Here is a 19,860-nt window from a genome sequence, read left to right as displayed (position 1 = left end):
GTAAAAAAGGGCATTATGAGATACACTAGCTGAAAATTTAAAATTACATAAGGCAAAAAATCAGGTGTGAATTTAAATAATAACAGCAATTAAGCACTAAGATATCTTAGTAGAGGGCTGGTGAATTTTCCTTCAAGCAGTCTTTCAGTAAGGCTCTCTAAGATACTTAGACTTTCTAAGATAAATCCTTGTAAAAGCTAGAAGATAAATTTCCTAATGTGAACTGAAGTTACAGTCTTTACAAAATATGTTTTTTAAAAAACTGGGAAAAAATTGTCTTGTGTTACATCAAAGGTGTGACTTGGTGATGGTGAAACTCCCCCTGACTCCCTAGCTCAGTTCCCTAGCAGAATTGGCTCTGTGTTCTGCACTGAGGTCTAGTTTCCCTCTTGCCAAGGCACTGGCAGCTCCCTGGCATTTGCATTTCTGCTGTGGACTGTGTGGCACAGTCTATTTTTAGAAAGCTGAGAAATTCCTTCTAACGATAAAAGGAACAAAAAGTTACCTTTGTCTCCCACTCCATTCCATCCAATCACTTTTCTCCGCCTCTTCTTCCTACTTCTGCCTTATTTTTTCCATTATGCATTCTCCTAACATCAAATATTTCTGGAGCAGTGGGGCTGCCAAACAGGAGTGCCACCAGCCCAGTGTGACAGCACATCTGTCAGCCCCCAGCCTCCACAGCTGGTCTGCATTCAGGCAGGTTTCCCACACAGCAAACTCGATCACTGCAGTAACTGCAGGTCAAACGTGCGCTGGGACCGGCTGGAGCTTCCCAGCGTGGAGAGCTATTCGTTTGCCAGCAGTCACACAACCTTATCATTAGCTTTTGCTTTAACTGGGAATGTTTTTGCAGAGCTGTCCTCTGCCAGTGTTAAACGTTTCATTTTCTCAGGTCCTGTATAAATATAAAGGTTTCCAAGCTCCATCTGGTTCCAGTTACTCAAGCAGTAGAAATACACATGCTTCAGGAATTTGCAGACGGAGACTTACTGCTTTGCTGCCTTACAAAATCCTTTACAAAGTTCACTATGCTCTGTTGCCTCCTGATATACCTGTAGTCTGTAAAACAATTTCCTCTGAAACTTACTTAGGTTAGAGAAACAAATAAATGGAAAGTCTCGGGCCCTTCTTTCTAAAAAGGTTAACCTGCCTGCACTACTAAATATGGCTTTATAAAACACACACACACACACACACACACACACACACATACACACACACACACCCTTGACCACCAAAGACTGCCTCTTCCTGAAATCCCCCGTTCATATAAATACAGGAAGTAGAAATAAGAGAGGCTAAAATCGGATCTTCTTGGTAGTTTGCTTTCATTTCACTGCTTGTTTAGTCCTCTGCCCTCTGATACTACTGTGCCTGAAGCTGGTTTTAAACCTCTTCCCCCTCACGTCCTTGAAATACCATCTTCAGTACAAAACCTGAGGATGTGGAGGCTCTGCTCAGCAATGGGAAGGAATTGCTTTTCTGACCGAGGAACTCTCAAGCCACTGTGATACAGAAAGTGTCTTAAAGTTTGCTGTAATGATGAAAACATCAGCAGGAGACAAGGGAGCCAGGGATGACTCAGGGTAAGTCCTGAATCTTTAGTGACTGTTCATTTTTAATAACTGTTGCTTTCCTTTTCCTACTTAACAAAGAGTTCTCAGCTGCATTTGTAAGCTGACTGCTGAGTTACCAGTTACACAGTCACAATGCTGTGGCATGATTGTGTTGTAATTTACAGTATTTCCTTTAGCTGACGTTCCAACTAAAACTGCAATACCTTTATTTAGCTTGAACCATAGCTATTTAAGGAAAAAGGATGAATCCCAAGCTGCAGTTTAGTGCAAAGGACAGAAAAAGGGACTTCTTTGGTTTTGGAAATGTGACAAAGCTTTTCTGGGAGGCTTGCTTTGTTTCTCTCAAATGCAGAAGTGGGTAAGGGCTCGTTCCTATAAGCTGATGGTCACTCCAGTTCCTGCTCCTGTCCCCAGACTCCCAGGAGACTTCAAATGTTCTTTCTGTCAGGAAAAGACTAGAGCCTTTCCTTGCTTCTGGCTGAAACACTGCACCTTGCAGGACCAAGCCCCAGGAAAACAGTGGGAGAGAAAACAGGTTTTGCCTAGGAGGACAGTCAGCTAGCTACTGGGATCCCAGGATAAGGCTGGAATCCTCCCAAGGCTTGGTAGTATCATAAAGCTCATTCTGAAGCTGGGCATTTGTTTCCTGTTGTAAACAATCAGGGGAAAATTATATAGCTGCTGAAACCTTCAGTCACCTACCCCCCCGCCCCCCACCTTGGAAAACCATAGTAATACCAGATACTAAGACTTTTCCTTATCTGTCTGACACACTTAGCCTGTTTTCCATTATAAAAGCTCCCAGATATTTCTGTGATGGGTCCATAGGAGAATCTGGGTGGGTGGGTGGGTGGGTGGATAGATGTGGGGTACTTGCATTTCCAGTTGCCGAGGGTGCTGCCCTACTTAGAGCACACTCAGTAAAAAGGGGATGAAGGTGCTGCTGACAGGCAAGTGTGTGATGGTTTCACTGTAGCACTGTTCCCAAATACACACATGGAGAGCAGGGCATGGCAGGAGAGCCCTGCTTTGCAGTTGTCACTGCTTTTGCCTTGTTCAGTTGTTTTCATTAAGTGGAACAATGCCACTCCTGTTTCAAGGTAAAATTCCTCAGTTCCATGTAATGTTAAACACTGAGGGACAAAGATCACACAGCCGTAAGGAAAAAATGAAAGCATCCAATCCCTGTAGGCTGGCAAGGGGAACTTACTAGATGGTAAACCAAAGAATTTGCACTTTGCAGATACTCCCTGCATTTGAGACAGTTAAGGCGTTAAGTGTGATAAACTGGAAGATATGTTCTGTTTACCTCTTTCTGAGCTTGTCTGAAAGGAGCCACATGCTTGCAAAGGTTTGTTTTCAGTCTAGAGTTGCAGGAGAAAGTAAAAAAGCCATACACCCGAGATTTTTATTAAATCAAGTGGTTGGAGGAATATTAAAGCATCAATGGGCATGTTGCATGCATTGTTCATGAGTTTTTGAGCATCTGAACATGACTTTTTATTTCATTAACTGATTGTCTTTATTTTCAAACCATCTCCCACCCATAGAAAGGAACTTGGGTATTTTAAAATCTATTTTAACTCTTTCTGTTTACGTGCTATAATATTGCTGAAGATGCTCAAAATTACACTTTAGCATGCATACATTATGGCTTCCAATACACTACAGAATTAGAAACATTTCTAAATGTTGTTTAGCTGATTTCCTGTTATGGTCACACTGAATTAGGTGTGAATTACTCAAAGTATTTGGAGTTCATAGCTTTCAAAAGAAATAGTAATGCAAGGCAAGGTGCTGATGGAGAATCTGGACCTGATTTTAAAATTCCATGCACAAAAATTACATGAGCAATTGCTGAGATTGCCCCTCTATTCACCACAGTTTTAACATTAGTTAAAAGAGAAAGCTTACTCACATGCAGAGAAACTATGGCAATGCAAATTATCATGGAAGTACCCCATCAACTTGGAAATATCCATGTATCCATTCCTAGCAAGGACTGGGGTCTATTCTGCATGTAGCAAATCCATAAGGAAGTTTTGCTGATTTATATTTGTGAAATGTCAGAAAGACACTGAGGAGAAATCTGCCTCCAGAATTAGCAGCTACTCAGAGAGGAATGAGGGAGAAGTGCAGCTAGGGGTTGGATAGAAATCAATCTAATCAAATTCTTCCAAAATGCTTTGGGAGAGAAGCAGGGGATTTTAACCATTAATTCTGACCTAGAGTCAGACTAACTCGTTGGAACATTAATAAGTGGTGAGATCACAAAACATCTGGAGAAATGTGAGCTGCCTGACCATGGTGACCATGGTTTCATGTGAAGATATATGCCTTCACTCCAGCATCTGGCAAATGTATGGAAGATATGATGAGCAGAGCAGACAGGAGCTGAGACAGAGAGGTTATGTGCAAATATTGAATAGACCTTTGAGATAATGGCTGTTTCAGGTAGCTGGGATGGGTTACAGTGGTTCTCATTTCTGGGACACCAGGTTATCTAATGAAGTAATGATTGTGCATCTTTTTGGTGACATGTTGTTTTGGCACAAAGCCCACCATCCCAGTTGACAGATTTCATGTGATGAATGTAGACATAAAGAGGTCAAGCACTGGAGGAATCTGTAATCTGAACTCTCATAGGTTCATAGACTAGCTTCAGAAGGGAATGTTCTGATCTCCTGTGTAGAGCAGACCAGAGAACCTACCAAGCATGCTATGAAACCCATGACTTCTGCTGAAATAGAAGCTTTTCCCAGAATCATGGAATATTCTGTGACCCCACAAGGATCATTGAGTCCAGCTTTTAAGTGAATAGCCCATACAGGCATCAAACCCATGACCTTGGTGTTATTAGTTGGCCACAAGAGCTTTCAGGCTACAATATGTCTCTGCAGTACAGTAAATAAATCTTATACCAACTTTTACAAGGTTCAGGTTTGAACCGACAAAAAAATTCTTAAAAACCCATCAAGAGCTATCATTTGTAAAGAGCTTAATCTCACATTATTCAAATCAGTGGAACAAGTCCTGTTGGCCTCAGGAAGTCTTGGACCCAGTGCAAAGCACTCCTCAAAGAAAACCTCCACCCAAAACCTGTGAGATGTGGTGTTTAAATGGGGAAGGAAGAGTTCAGGTAACTGGAGATAAATCAGTGTTATCAACTCCTTGCTGTCTGTCAAGCTCTGATAAGGATAAGCTTTCCAGATGAGGGGGATGGTGCTTCTCAGGAAGGAAATGTCTGTGCTCAACATGCTTTGCACCAAATCGGTATATCACGGTAAAGGTACAAAGAAGAAGGAACCCTCCAAAACTGCCTGAATTGGTAGGGAGGAGACAAAAAAATCCCTGAAATTCACTTAACTAAAAAGAGTATTTACAACTGCACTGAGTTCTTACATGATTTTTCCAGCCCTTCCAGTATGTGACCTTGCCGAACTGAGTGGATGCTTGGAGTGTGTTGGGCACTGGTGCAGGTGGTAGCAGAGAAGGGATTGTTTGCCAGAGGAATTGTTTGCTAGGTCCCATTGTTTGCTAGAGGACAGGCCCCACTGGGAATATTGCCCCTGAGTAGGAACTTCTCATCACTGCAGACAGCCTTACACCAGTGCTCACAGGAATGGGGACACAAATGTAAGAAATGTTCTGATTGTCTACTCTCTACTACAGGTTCAGCTAAATATAGTTTTTCGCTTCCTGTCCTACATGGCTACGTGCTGGTTTGTATTGCTGGCTTTCCAACCTAGAGGCAACACAGGCTGAAACTGTACACATAAGTTGCACACTGTGTGCACAGGTATTCACATAAAGCAGTGGATCCTGGAGGCAGCTGGGAGGATTGCTTGGCACAAATTCGGGCTGACTCCATCCCTTATCAAACCATGTGTACATAGTCCAGATACCGCAGAGATTCTCTATTTTATAGCATATTTACAAATGACAGTAGGACTATATTTGCACTCATTCATCAGTCAATATAGGTGGTTTCTCTGAGATCAACCATATAGGATCGTGAGACTCAAAAGAATTTCCAAAGTGACCTGAATAACAGACGTAAAAGAAAATACCTAAACCAAATCCATTAGGAAAAAAAAAAACATGAAGAGTTTTAAATGCTTGTCTGGGTTGATTGCTAAAGAGCACAGAAATCAAAGTGCCTTCATGAAACTTGGACAAAATATTGTCCATCACAAACCTTCAACCTTCATAATTTTGAAGGGAAAAGGTTTTCTACATTTGGGAATAGAAAGAATTAGCTTTTTGGAAGGGTAAATAGAAAGAAAAGGCAGCTGTTTAGAATGACTGGTCAAATTCTAGTGCAGATGGATCTCTGGGTAGAGTGTAGATATCACTTGCTGTCCTAGAAGTCTATCACACTTTTCCAACTGTATCTAAAAGCATTCCCTCTGTGTAGGGAAGGGTGTATGTATGTAGGTTCATGATCGTTTCAGTTGCCCTTTGTGAGGAATTACAAATTAATGACAGTGAATTTAGGTATTTAACAAGTCCTTATATTCTTTCTAATTAGATTTAGGATTAGAAAGAGCCAGAGGAAAGTATGTTTAGCACATGTTCTGTGGAAGACCCAAGAGAGGCTATGATGCCTCTTGCTGTACTGTCATCAGTTCTGGGTGGTCCTAAAGTCACAGGGGATGGGATGTGCTGGGATGGACCTGGTCTTGGCAGTCCCAGTGTTCAGAGCAGCAGCTGAATCACAGAATATTTTGCTGATCTGGAGCCTTTAATTCCTTCTGAGGAATTATGGCAGAAAGAGTTACAAAGCTGAGATGTTTGATCATTATAAAAAAATTTAGTTTTAAAGTATTCTCACTACCAAAGAAGACTTTCAGATTCCTCTAGATCAAAACCAAGAAAACAAGAATGAAAGGAGATTGTGTTTCAGTGCAGAAGAGAGTTTAAGAAGGCCTTCAAGAGCCAGTGGAAGCAGTTAATGCAAAATCATGCTAGGAGGGCAATGAAGTTGCAATTCTTGGATCTCAAAGCAGGCATTGGTCTGCAGTGGTCTGCAATTCAGTCTGTGTCCTACATTACTTCCTAATCCTAATTCTGAGATTAATTTTTTTCTGTGGTGTTTGTCAGGTGTTTCATGATGAGTGACAAAGCAGGTCAGGTAGATACATCAGTTTCTCAAGGCTGCTAGAGCTCTAGCAGAAATTCTGCTGGTCAATCAATTATATATATTTTAGGAGAAACAGCCTTTTCTGGCATGTTTAATTTGAGGATGAGGAGATCAAAAATCTGCCAATCTTTTGTTTCCCCAGTTACGTTTCTACAAGCTTTAAGGGGGGTTTTATGTGGACAGGGAAGTGATTTTTTTTTGCCACTATTAGTGTTTTTTGATCGTTGTGTCTGAGCTGAAGACGTTTGGAATCCTTGTTAGGTCTTTTATAAACAGTCAAACATTAATATTCTAAAATCATTCCTGCCTGTTTTCCTGTATGAGAAAATGTCTTTCTTAAAATGTAGGCATAGGTACATGAGAGATTTGGTGAAGGTGCTTTCTTCTCCAGAATGTGCTCAATGAGAGGAGGAGATGCCTGCACAGCCCTGGTGGGCACAACCTGGGCTCCTGACTGTGTTCTCTGAGTTGTAGATCTTGTTCAAAGCTAGGTCAGTTTAACAGAGGGACTGGCCATGGGCCACAGGCATTTTATGGCGTTTGTGGGGTGAAATCAGTAGCGGCTGCCCATAAATTGAAGAGCAAAGTGCCTGAGGGGGATACATATGACCAAGTCCTGTCCTGCTTGAACACCCACTTGAATGAGGGTGCACAGCTCTTCCAGGAGAGCCAGCCAGCAGTGGAGCACTCTGAAATTCATTCTTACAAGGTGGGACATGTCTATACTGCAAAGTGGGAGATGTAGGGGTGCTGGGCACACCATGGCTCTGACACTGATCTAGCTGCACAAACAGGAGAAGACAGCTGAGCAGGCAGGCAGGCATCCATGGAGACCCATCCACCAAAAAAGGTGTACAGGGTCAAAATCTGTCAAACCATTCCTATGCTTCCCAGTCGGAGAGGGCTGCCTGTGGTACACAAGGGAGAGGAGAGCTGTCCTTGTGCCATGGGTGTGTCCCACCTCCCTGCTGTGGAGGGCAGGGCTGTTACACGAGGTTGCTTGTGTGTGCTGTATTTTCTCTGCAGCCCACTCTCACTCCACCACTCCATTTGGCACTCCTGATCTGCTCATACCATGCAGGAACACAAGTGACAATGCCTTCCTCCCACTCTGGCAGAGGGAATTCCTAAACCCCACAGATGCACATGGCTTAGTTGAAGCCACGCTCTGGTGTCAGTCTGGAGCAAATCTCCAGAGCTGGAGCTGGCTGAGTTCAGAATCCATCCCAGGCTGTCAGGTGTTTGCATCTCAGAGAGGTAAGGCAAGCTTTCAGCTGGGGTCCTTCAACCATGAGGTTTGTGGGGGGATGTGTCTGTGAAAGTACCTGATAGCACAGAACTGCAAAGCAGCTGTGGTCGAGGGAGCTGGGCTGCTTAACCTGTGCAAATGAAATAGAGCTACAAGCATCACCCAATACGGTAAATGCTGTAGCCACAAGCCTTTCCTCTGTCCATTCTGTACCTGTCTGAGCTATCTAAAGTAATTCTGCCCACCTCCAGAAACGAGGTCGCTCCATAGCCTGCTGGAGTGGAACATAAAGGCAGTGCTCCCCTCAGGATAATCAGTTGCAAGAGTTTTGAAGTGCTTAGCTCCTCTTCGCCTGCACCCAAAATAGTATAAATCTTTTTGCAAGTGAAGATGATTACTTGAGCAGTAAAGGATTAGCAGATGTGAGCATTGCATAGCTGGTTGTGCTAGTCACATTTTCCTAAATAGATATTCTGCTGGATGCACGCGAGCCAGGGAGTGCTATGGAATGCAGCCCTTTTCAAATAGATGAATATATACATGCCTATGTGTGTGCCTTTCCCAGACTTTCTATAAGCTTTTTGCTAAACAGGGAATGTATTTATGTCTGAGTAAAGAATTCCTGCTTTCTGCATTATGGGTACCTTTAAAAGGGACAACGTGTTTTTGGTTATTGTAATCACATTTTGTGATTACAATAACCAAAACCACTTTGGTTATACTTTTATATTAAAGTCTTTTTTGTATGAAATGATCTCTAGGCTTTTCGTGGATATTAAACATCCCACCAACCAGCTGAAGGCAGGTACTGTCACTATAGGAAGGGAAACTGAGGCATGAATTAATGGAGCTGATTTGATTATAGTCACTTTCTTCTTAGCCTTGTCCCCTGGATCCTTGTTAAGCAGTGAAACCCTGGTCTTCCCCAGAACATCCTTTAAGTTTGGGGTGATGCTAGGAGCAGAATCCCTTCCTCAGAAAGCTTTTCCTTTTGATGGAGGAGTTCCCTGCAGGATTATGGAGCTGAACCAGCTTCCTCAGAGTTTACACAGGCTCTGGAGCTGAAGCAGGAGTGGTGTGTTGGGAGGGTGAGGAAGTGGTGCTGTTTCTGCAGGACCCTCCATCGCCCTGGATGAGGAGGAACACGAAACCCCACCCTAAGAGTTGTTCTCTGAGGCAAGCCTGGAATCCTGGCTCTGATAATGATCCTATAAGGGGTAGGGCTGCTGGGATTTGCTCTAGATGACTCCTTGGGGTCTGTGTATCAACACTGCTCCTGGTAGGGTTGGAAGACCTGTCTTACTGCTTGAAATTATCTCCTGACAGTGTTAATTAGTACTTTCTCTTTGCTTTTGCAAGGCTAATCAATTGTTGGGGAATTTCAAGTGCTTTGTTGAAAGCAACTGGATACAGACAACCTTCTGGATGCTGGGAAAACCTTGCCAAATATAGGGAATCCACACAGCTCATGTACATCCCTCCCATGGCCCTCTGGAGAAAGCCAGTCTTTTGAAGTCTCTCTCTTGTAAAAGCAGCTGTTGGGCAGAACAGAAAGCAGCTGTAGCCCCTTGTGAACTGGATTAAATTTTCTGCTGCTTGAAAAAATTCACCAAGGAAACAGAGAGAGACCAACAAATAGCAGAGTCTGGAGACTGACAGCACTGCTGGCTACCTGCATCACTGTTCTGCAAATTGCTAGCAGACTTCTAGGCAAAAAAAAGTTTGTCGTGCATATTTGGCTAAATGACAGCCTGGGACCTGGCCCAACCTTTCATCTTGCCTGCCAAGAATCTTTCTCTTTTTCCTTTTTTGCCCCCTTGAGTTCTCTTCAAGGAATTTGTCACTCCTGATACCCCCCACAAAACAAGAAACCAGGCAAAGCTCAGAGCTTCTCCTGCTGAATCAACACACAGGAAAGAGCTTGGCTTTGGGCAACTTTCCTTTCTGTCCAGAGGACAAATTTGTAACACAGAATATTTTTGTGTAATTCTGTACTGAACTCCCATTCTAATCCTTTCTTAGGATTAGAAAGTAGTTTTAGGATGGATGTCATTGATAACCTTTCCAACCAAAAGAGAAAATTACTGTTACCCTCCCAGCAGAGACAGTGCTGGGAAACCAGTAGAGATTGCAGGAGGGGCACAGTTGAAGAGCAGCTTGAGAGAGGGATAAATTATGGGGTTAGTTCCTTGGCCTGGTGTTCTGCTGTCTCCCTTTGCCATTAGAGCTAGCAGTCTAGATCTAGCCTGGATTTACCCTGCCTGACTCTAGGTGTTTAATTGTTGTGTCCCATTCAGGAACCTGTGCACCCATGCCAATCTCTGGTCTTACTGGAGAGGCAGCAGCTCCAGGGAGTAATTCAGGGTGATTGGTGCCAGGGGGCTGAATCCAAGTCATATATTTGTTGATGCCTCACCAAGCTGAGCAGGGAGCTGGGCCAGAGAGCTGTGTCCAGCAGTAACCTTCCTCCCCCCTGTGGCCCCTGAGTTGGAGTGCCCCAGTGTCAGACAAGCAGTAGCAGCCTGGAGGTGGCTGCAGCACTGATGGATGTTTTGGGCAGAACGTGACCAAGACAGCCCTGTTGTGGATTGTCTTAAACTACTATGAACCCACAGCCTGTGCCTCATGACTGACTTCCATTGTAGCCCTGGCCACCAAGTGACCATAAACACAGTGAAATGAACAAGCTTGAGGCCCCAGCAGTGGCTTGGTGGGTCTGGGGAGCTGACAGGTTTGCCTTGCTGCTTGGCAGGTTCTGTAGTCACATGCTGAGCTGCCAGTCACTGCAGGGACATGTTAGCAATTTCTGACACTGCTCCACCAGCAAGCCCTTTGGTTGCAGGCTGTCCCACCAGCACAGCATGGCCACCCCCAGGACAGGCTGCTCACCTTAGCAAACTAGAACACCTCTCCCACTCTGAGTTTCTAATAGTTTCTAGGTGTTCTAGAGCTGTTCACCACTAGAAGGTAGTGAGGGACCATATCCTTTCACCACCTTTCCATATCCCTGAAATACCCAAACAAACCCTTTTCTTCTCCCTTTCCTTCCCTCAGGAAGGCAGATCTCTAACTTTGCCCCACTGTGAATGCAGGCAGGGATCCTATCAGGTAATACAGCTAAAATAAACACATTTCTCTAATGCCTAATCAAAGTTAAAGAGAAATATGAAATTGCTGTAGTAACGCTTAAGGAGGGCAGAAAAAGAGTATGTTCACATATTTACATATTTATTTTTTTCACTAAGAACACCACATATTGAAATCCATTCACGGTGACACTGGAAGGAAACCTTACCAAAAATATGAATATTTGTGAGTAAATAAGCCACTTGGTGCAGTGCCTTATGAGAGATCTCAGAAGTCCTGTGCTTTGCTCCTTCAGATACTGCAGAATGAAAGTCCAGTGGATTTATTTGCCTTGGAAAAACAACCATTTCTAGTTGCAAATCATGACTGAGATAAGCATTTGCAGATATTTCTTAGTACAGAGGAAAACTGCTCAGTGTTATGCAAGTTTGTGTGGTTAGCCCCTCATATCTTGTGTCTCATGTCTACACTCAATCCACTCACAGGGTGAGCAAGGCCACAGCTTTTTATAGCTAGTCAGATGTTTCTCTTAATATTTTGCCCAGGTTTTTGGCTCTAATACATCATGCGGATTTAAAAAATATTTTAATAGATAGGGTTTGAAACAGAATGGCTTTATGAAAGTTAAACTGCAGTCCATTCTTAATGAAGTTTGAAGTGGAAATTTGTCCCTCCCCTTCATTTTCCGTTTCCTTTTCCCCTCTTTGTTAAATGATTACAATATAGAAAAGCATTCCCTGGGTTTCCATTCCTGTCTTCCTTCCTGTCCAGATGAGCTGGAAAGGGGCAAAACCTCTGTCCATCACCCTGACCCTGCAATAAAAGCAGGGGTGCTCTGGGCTTCCAGCACTTAGGTGTTTCTGGAATGCAGAGAACAAGCCCTTCTCTAAAGGTCATGGCTTGTCTGGGGCTCTCTTGTGCACTGACATGGCAGGGTGAGGGTGGGCTGGGGTTTCCTTATGGTCTTAAAGCTTAGGAAGTTGTTTCTCTTCTTTGCAACATTTGCTTCTGGTTTCTGCGCTGCACAAGCTTTTCCAGAGATATTGAATTATCCAGCAAACATCTTTGCAGCTTTTTGTTAAGGCAAATGTCCATTCTCTAGCCACTCTGATCCTGCCTTGGCTGATGTTTCAGCAGCTCTCTTCTCTTTGCACTGAAAAGGCCTTGCAGGAGTATGAATGATCCTTCATTGCCTGCACACAAAGAAATATCTTTAGTTTTACTGATACACTGAAACTCCTAAGAGAATAATTTGTGTTTGAAATAGGCAAAGGACAAATGCCTTGAAAATCTCTGATTATGAATATGGGGGAGAATGACTTATTACTAACTGTGCTGTTAGGAAGAGAGTACAGCTAATAAAACCTGCAAAGCAGTTTTGACTTGCCAAAGTATGTTTTGACGGAGTAAAAAGAGAAAGACAGTTGATATTTGGGAGACAAATTGTTGAGTGCAAGATATCTATATATGCAAAGTTACATAAAGGCAGCAGTACAGCTTGTGAATACCAGCCAAGACATGTTACCCCTACTCCTCTGCTCCTGAGTGACTTGGCACTGCTTCTCCTACCCTTAGAGAACCACCACTGGTCCTGAACACCAGGTTTGTGCTCTGGTGAGGGACAGGACTTACATGTCCCTCACAACATCAGTAGCTCTCAGCCAGCAAGGCTTCTGCAGAGCTGACCTGACTCACCTTTGAATGGGGGCAAGACTGCTCAGTTCAAAGGAAGGTAAGCTGCAGTCACATCCTTTGCCTGCATGATGGAAGCAATGAGGAAAATACATGGGAATGGCAAAAGACCTGGTTGTGGCAGCAGCCAGGGCTCAGCACAAGCTCAGTCGTTCTGCCAGCAAGCTCCACGTGTTTGCACAGAGCCTGCTCCTGAGGCTCAGCTCCTTCAGGCTAGCCCAGCTATCCTTGCTGTGCTCTGTGGGCAACACTGCAAGTCCACACAGCTCCTCCAGTGTGCTGCTGATCTATCAGACCTTCAAGCTGCACCACGTACTGTATGAGATACCAATGTGGTGTCATATGTGAGCAGAAAACTCTGTGGCTACTTGTTACTTAATAAATTGACACATGATTTAGAGTTCTTCCACTTTCTCAAGTGGCCATGACACTTTTTGTCCTAGAAGTGTAGTAGAACTTGCTCATTTTTGTAACTTCCTCTGTTGGTTTTCACCAGGGCAGTGAGGGCTTGGTGAATTGGTGAGTGGTTTAGGGGTAGGTTAGTTGTCCCACACCTGATTCCTCTGTGCCATTAATGGAGCTCCCTGGCAGAGCAATGACTTGGTCCACTTCGGCAAACTTACATGAACATGTGCAAGCAGGGTCCAGCTGCATGCAAACCCCTGCTAACCTTCACAGAAGTGGGCATTTGGGAATCCCTGGCAGGTACAGAAAAACTCACAGAAGTGGGACTTCAATTGCAGAGTGCAAAATTCACTGCTGATATTGACAGTGCCTGTAACAGAACGTGGAGTAGGTGGGAAACAGAAAGTTTTGCTGAGCTATGAGGTGTCAGGGTATTTAGGAGACCTTTGGTTTGTCTTACCTCTTTGCAGCTGGAACAGCTGCTGCCTTGGCTGTTACACTTGGTCCTTCCCAGGCTGAGCCAAAACTCCTGGAGGTGCAGAGCATCAGCTGTTGACCAAAGAGTCAAAGGGTGGACATTTGAGCAGAGGAGGAACAAAGGGACCATGAGGAGGAGGAAGTGCTCTGCCAGCCACAGGCTCTCTGCAGACCACAGGCTGAGAAGCACAACTTCCTGAGCTATAAACTTGTCACCAGGGTGGACCAGTAACACAAGCATTCTGCAAGGTAGGAAGGACAGCTGAAATGGCAAGCCTGCCTGCTGGGACACACCAAACTGCTCACGTCGCTTCCGTGATCCAAATTTTCTGCACATGCGAGAACCTTACAATGGAGGAAGCTCCTGTGGCTTGCTTAACACCCTAGATATTTTCCCTCTCTTTTTGCCTATCAGACAAGAAGAAACTTGTTTATTTCTGGCTAGAGGGTAACAATTAGTTGGATGTGATCCCTGAAGATTTCAAGAACTTCTCAATTTTTGCATTTTTCATTGTTGGCTATTTTATTTCTGTTTGTTGGTTTGACTTTTGTCAGATCCCTTGGATCTGTTATGAAAAAGCCCTTAATAAAGCCTGAAGTTTCTGCAAGTCAGGGTTCATGTCTGTTGCGGAAAGTTAGATTTTGTGTTGTGGGTTTTTCAGTATATCACTTTGCTGCTGTCCCATCTTACTTAATAATCTGTTTTATGATGAAACAACTCCAGAATTTCAAAGATGTTGGAGCTCTTCCTGCAGCTCTGTTAGGTTCAGGGTCTCACTTCCACCACCTGTTGGAAGAAAGAAATAAGAACCTAGCAAGCTGACCAAAGCCAGGTCCAGATAATTCCTTCTCTTTTGAGTCAGATTAATTTGATCTGAAGTGATCAAAAATGGGCTGATTTATGAGAGTAAGTAGATGACATCTAAAAATGGCCCTTTCTAAGATGGCCCTCCCAAAATGAAGCTTGATGTGCTCTACCTGTGGCACTGCATAACTTCACAGTGGACTGAAAATAACAGCACATGAATTCACATGTGCCTGAGCAAAGATTGTTAATGAGTCTGTGCAACTTGGACACCAAGTTACCTACATTAAGTGTGTTCCTCAACATCTGTCTAATCAGAAGTTATACCAAACCAAAGAAAGCATAGGCAGCTCTGTTTCATGCAATGGGTGAAACCTTGTACTTTAGCTGCTGCTGCTCATGTTTAGGATTATTCCTATAAGGAAATAAGGTGACTATGAATAAAGGAATACGGAGATCTGCCTCTACTGCCAGTGGCTCCAAGCCATGCAATTGAGTCCAACTGGGCTGCTTGTGATACAGGATATAAAACAGACTTGTGAGTCTTCTGTCAGTCTTTTAATCTCAGCACCATTATCTCACCCATCTCCATGAAGCTCCATGCTCCCAACTGCCTCTTTAAACCACAGGAATTAACAGCACTGTCTATCTGCTTCCATCAGGACTGCTGCTTTGGCTTCAGGAGCTTCAATCTTTTCCTCCTCCTTCCTTTCGTCCTTTGGCTTCAGGTGCTCCTTGTAACCTCTTTTGCTGTGCTTGAAGAGTTTCCACATGTCAGCTTCAGTCACAAGCTGCCTTGTCCCAGATTATATCCCTTCAGGTACCAGGTAGCTTTGGTGCAAAATGTTGCTCTGTCACCTGGCACATGGAGTTTGTGACTGAGTGTCTGTCTTCCTCCCTTAGTATCAAACCAGCTGGCACACATTTTAAGACCTGTGGCATCCCGCTCTGCTGTTAACATACTTATACCATTGTATCTCTTTCTTTGAGGACAGCACAGCAAACTCTTGCTCTCTCTTCCTGTCTCCTCATTTTTAGAGGGAGAAGTAAGAGCAATAAAACATAATAATAAAAGACTAGCTCCTAATTCTTACTTCTGGTCTATTTAAACAATACTAAGGCACTCAGTCATTACTTAGAGCACTACAGGGCATTTGATTTCTCATTTAAGATTTAGTTTTAAAAACACTTTATGTTTTCTCAGAGCAAATGTGCAGGAGTGAAGAATTAATCTGGCAGTCCCTGCTGCTGTTTCACACAATTGCTGTGTGTCTCAGCTGCCTCAGGGAAATTCAGAGTGACCAGTCACATATAGTCCAGCCAGAAAGCCCTCAGCATCAGCAGGTTTGTGGCAGTATTTCTGAAATCCCTTGCAAAGGTATACTCAGGCCTTCACCTGTGCAGAATTCAGTGGATTATATCCCCTTGCTGTTCTGCTGACTTCTGGGAATATTCTGCCAAGTGTGGCTCCTGGTTTCTAAAGCAACGAGTCATGGTGGTGTCATTACTTCAGTACAGTCACTGGGCAATAAATCAAACCACCACTGTCATTATTATTGCCTCCAAGAAGCAACCTGATACCTTCTGCCAGCCCGGGGCAGGTGTGTGAATGTAATCACTGTGCAATTAATTAGCCAGTGCTGCCAGTCAGTATGCAGCACATGGCTCCCTGCTTCCCAAGTGAATCCAATTTAGCAGAGCCACTGCAAGATTTAAAGGTACTTTGCTGTAAGAACTCAATAAAACAAAAGAAAAGCAGGCAGCTCTAGGGCCAGCTTTTCAGCTTTGCATCACACCTAGCAAAATGAGCACCTGCCTCTATCAGCCAAAGGGGTTTGCAGGACTGTGGGACAAGGACAGAGTTTTATGTTATTTCTGAAAACTGTGAGTTTAGAAATCATCTGATGCATGAATTCTGAGTGAGCAAAGCAGGAAAGGCTGCTGCTCACCGTGGTGGCCCTGGAAATCCCTTCAACTGGCAGCACAACAAGAACCCAGGAGCTGCCTGGGCTCCCTCCTCTCTGCAGCCACAGAGCTACAGCAGAGTCAGATTAAATTGCTGGATTAAGCACTCCCACAGCCCCATCCAAATCTTTGTGACAGCTGTGCCTGGGACAGAAGTCAAGCATCAGTGCCACAACTGCGTCAACTGGTGTGTCATGGGTCACAGCATTACAGCTGAAAAAGGGCTGGGAGGTCATCCACTCCCATTCCTTAGCCAGCAGAGATTTGATTCAATAAAATGTGTGCTACTGCTCCAAACATGGCATTTTAAGTGATTTGGGCAATGCAATCCTCTTCCTTGTCTCTTGGGAACTTATCCATCATCTCTTATAACTCACTGACAGGAAGTGTCTCACCAAACCTTCCCCTGATTCCATATGATCCCATTAATGACTCTTCCTGCCTTTCCTTTTGCCAGAGTCTCCCCTTTCAGTCAGCTGTGCTTTCCTCCCTCTGAACAGCCTGCTCAGTCCCTTCCAGGCTGGGCTGGCTTTTGAAAGGAGCATACCTTAGCCCTGAGGGTCCCCAAAATATTGGACTCCTGTTCTGCTGAATAAAACCTTATCCACTGCTCTACGTTTGCTGCACTGAAAGACTCCACACACTCAAATAATGAGATTTTCCATTAGGACAAACACTTTCAGGCTCTTCCTTTTTCATATTGTGTGTCTGAGTTTGGAATTATTTTCTATCCATTCTCCAAAATTTAGACCCTACGTGCAGCCACATGTGTTGGAAGGTCAGTTCTGTTATTTCTCTTCACCAGTCTGATCTTGCTGCCAAACCCCCACTGCTGCTGTGAGCAGGGCTCTGTGCAGATGGAGTCTGTGGGAGGGAGCAGAGGGATGGGTGCCTTCATCCCCCAGGGGAACCCTGTGCCAGGGTCACTGTGTGCCTGATGCTCACCAGGTTTGTACTACTTTCCTGACTTTGTGATAACCCTTGTTTCCCTCCAGGCAATGGGATTCCTTTGCTGGCCCCACCTGATTCAGGGCTAACAAAGCTCAGCATCACTGGAGTTATGGTCATACATGTCACCTTCTGGTGCCACAGCAGGACATTATCAGCATTGGCCTCCTTTTGATTTCATACTTCATTGATAAGATCAGGTTCATGTCTGTGTGACTAATTCAAGGAGTAACTTTTGCTGTTATGGAATATTTCATTATAACTCAACTTTCTTTCCCTTCAACTCATTACCTCTTTCCCACTACTGAGTATGAATATTGCCACCAACACATGCTTTCCTTTCACGTGGTTACTAGGCTTTTTTTTGTTGTTTCTCCTGCAAAAAAAACCCGAGAGATGAATAAGGTTAACTTCCAAAAGCTGTCTTCCATTGTTTTATTCTATGTGTTCAGATGATACTGATTAAAATCCCATGCTGTTAAATCTGAAAGAAATTCTCTCACCTTTGTGACAAGCTGGGCTTTTATCACAAGTAAAGAGAGAGTTTCACTTATTTCAATTTGCTTTTGTTTTTAAATCACAATTCTGTCATTCCTACTGTCTTGACTATGATCTTAAAAAAAGATTGATTAAAATCAAGATTCTGTGAGCTAATACCCATAATCTACAACAGGAATTTCAAAAGCACCTGTATTTTCTAAGAAAGCTGTCTGTGAAGGGTTGCAAAAGAAAAAAAAACCTACTAAAAATACTGTGTTGCTTTTGGGGTTTGAAAGGCTATTTTTACATAAACTGACTTTTGGGACAGACTTGCTGTGTTAGGTCAGGCCTTTGAAATTACTCTCTTTTAGTAGTTTAAGACTGACCATATTTGAAATGTAGTACCTTAAGATCTGTATCTTTAACAATAAAAGGAAAAGGAAAAATAATTGAAGTAAGACCAAATCAGAAGTGAGAGTCCTCCTCAGTTCTGATATCTAAGCAAAAACTCAGTGCAGCAAAACATTTTTTGTGTATGTTCTCTTACATTTTCTTTATATGTAAAATCAATTAATCAAATGAATGACAAGCCCATATCCCCATGAGTCCACAGCCTTAGCCAGTTGAGCTCTTGTGACCAGAACTTTCAGCGCAAGTATTTCCACTGCAGTGCTAAGCACATGCAGAAATTCCTTGTCAAATCAGCACTGTAGCTAGAAGCCAGTATTTAACACCAGTCTGCCATTAGACTGCAGGGTCTGCTGCCTTTGAAGCCATGGAACATCTCTCAGACCCTTGAGCTGGAGGGTGGCATCCAGGGGACAGCCATGCTCAACCCTGTGCACTGCTGGCAGCCCCTGTGCATCCCTGCCCTGTGTCTGTGGGCACCTGAGCTTCAGCAGCATCCATGGGTGAGCCCAAACCAGCAGAGCTCAGCATAGAGCACCCTGCCAGCCTGCTGGCATGGCAATGTGCCTTGGTTTGATGCCCCTCAAGGAGCATTCCTGACGTCTCAGTGCCCCTGTGTCTGCCTCTGTGTTTGCACTTACAGTCCTTACCACCCCCACGTTTTCCGTGTGCAGTTCTGCTCACCAGGGCCTCCCTTGCTGTGTTTCAGCCCTGCTGGAGATACCAGTGAAGAGGGAAAAGAGACACATCTCCATCAGGCCACTCCTCTGCGAAATTGCCTCCAGCTTCCAGGGATCAGCATCCTTGACAAACTCATCAAGACGTGTCCTGTCTGGCTTCAGCTGAACATGAGCCAGGAAATGGCTGGGGCGATCCTTGGCAAAGAAACAGCAGGGGTAAGTCCAAAGCGGTTTCAGTGCAGACAACCACATTTCCTGTCCTTGGTTAGGAGAGCAGTGCTTTTTTTCATGTGGAAGCAAAAATATTTAGCAGACTGCTCTCTGTTTCCATTACCATTTGATGTTTTACTTCTCTCAACAGCACGAGACAGATATATGGTTTTGGGAAAACAGGGAATTTTATCTCTGGTTTTATTTGCTTACCATGTAGATTCATGGAGATGGCTCCCCATTCACTACCATACGCAAAAGTGTGGGGATTATCCTAATGTGGAGCAATGAAAAAAAACCTGTGAAGAAAAGGCCCTTAAATTCAGGGAGCTACTGGGAGTCATTTTTATTGCAAAAATTGGTATCTGGTTTGCATAAACTGAGCATTAGAAAATTATACACTTGTGTAAAGCTCAGAGCTTGCTTAAGGAAAACAGCTCTGTGGCTAAGAGAGCTGCTCCCCTTTCCCGTGGTCTGAGAGGTGAGGCATAGCAGGCTGTAGATGTCCTGGCTAGATCCTTTGGGAAGGGCAGGTGCAAACACGCTGAGCTGATGTCAGGGCACACCCGCTCTGAAGGTGTTTGGCCCCATCCCTTGGCTGAGTCAGTGTATCCCAGGACTAAATGCTGGCACAGCCAAGTGACACTCTCCAGTGGGATTCACCTGGGCAGCCTGGGCTGTGCAGTGCACCACAGCCCAAATCAGACTTCTCAAACAGACTGAGCAAATAA

The 19,860-nt window shown here is 44.0% G+C and overlaps 1 protein-coding gene and 1 long non-coding RNA gene across 3 annotated transcripts in view; one reads left to right on the top strand and one right to left on the bottom strand.

Moving 5' to 3' along the window:
* The first annotated feature begins 1,206 nt into the window (after nt 1-1,206).
* RIN3 (Ras and Rab interactor 3) overlaps nt 1,207-19,860 on the top strand; it is a 65,167-nt gene continuing 46,513 nt past the window's right edge. Inside the window, exons 1-2 of one of the 2 annotated variants that reach the window (XM_085061520.1) lie at nt 1,207-1,589; nt 18,949-19,135. In XM_085061520.1, coding sequence (XP_084917646.1) covers nt 1,543-1,589; nt 18,949-19,135 — 234 coding nt within the window. In that variant the 5' untranslated portion in view covers nt 1,207-1,542. Of the gene's footprint in view, nt 1,590-18,605; nt 18,743-18,948; nt 19,136-19,860 lie in introns of those variants that run through there. The other variant, XM_085061521.1, reaches the window with a different exon arrangement.
* On the bottom strand, nt 10,888-15,310 carry LOC146436029 (uncharacterized). Its single transcript, XR_014852486.1, has 4 exons — nt 15,021-15,310; nt 14,325-14,420; nt 13,617-13,705; nt 10,888-12,252 (listed from the first exon to the last, which is right to left on the bottom strand). It is a non-coding gene; the product is annotated as an uncharacterized LOC146436029 (long non-coding RNA).

This window comes from Lichenostomus cassidix, chromosome 5 (assembly GCF_008360975.1).
Source record: "Lichenostomus cassidix isolate B80296 chromosome 5, HeHo_3.0, whole genome shotgun sequence".
In the NCBI taxonomy this organism is placed as follows: domain Eukaryota; kingdom Metazoa; phylum Chordata; class Aves; order Passeriformes; family Meliphagidae; genus Lichenostomus; species Lichenostomus cassidix.
The sequence above is the reverse complement of the archived record's forward strand: the minus strand, read 5'-3'. Positions and strand labels throughout refer to the sequence as shown.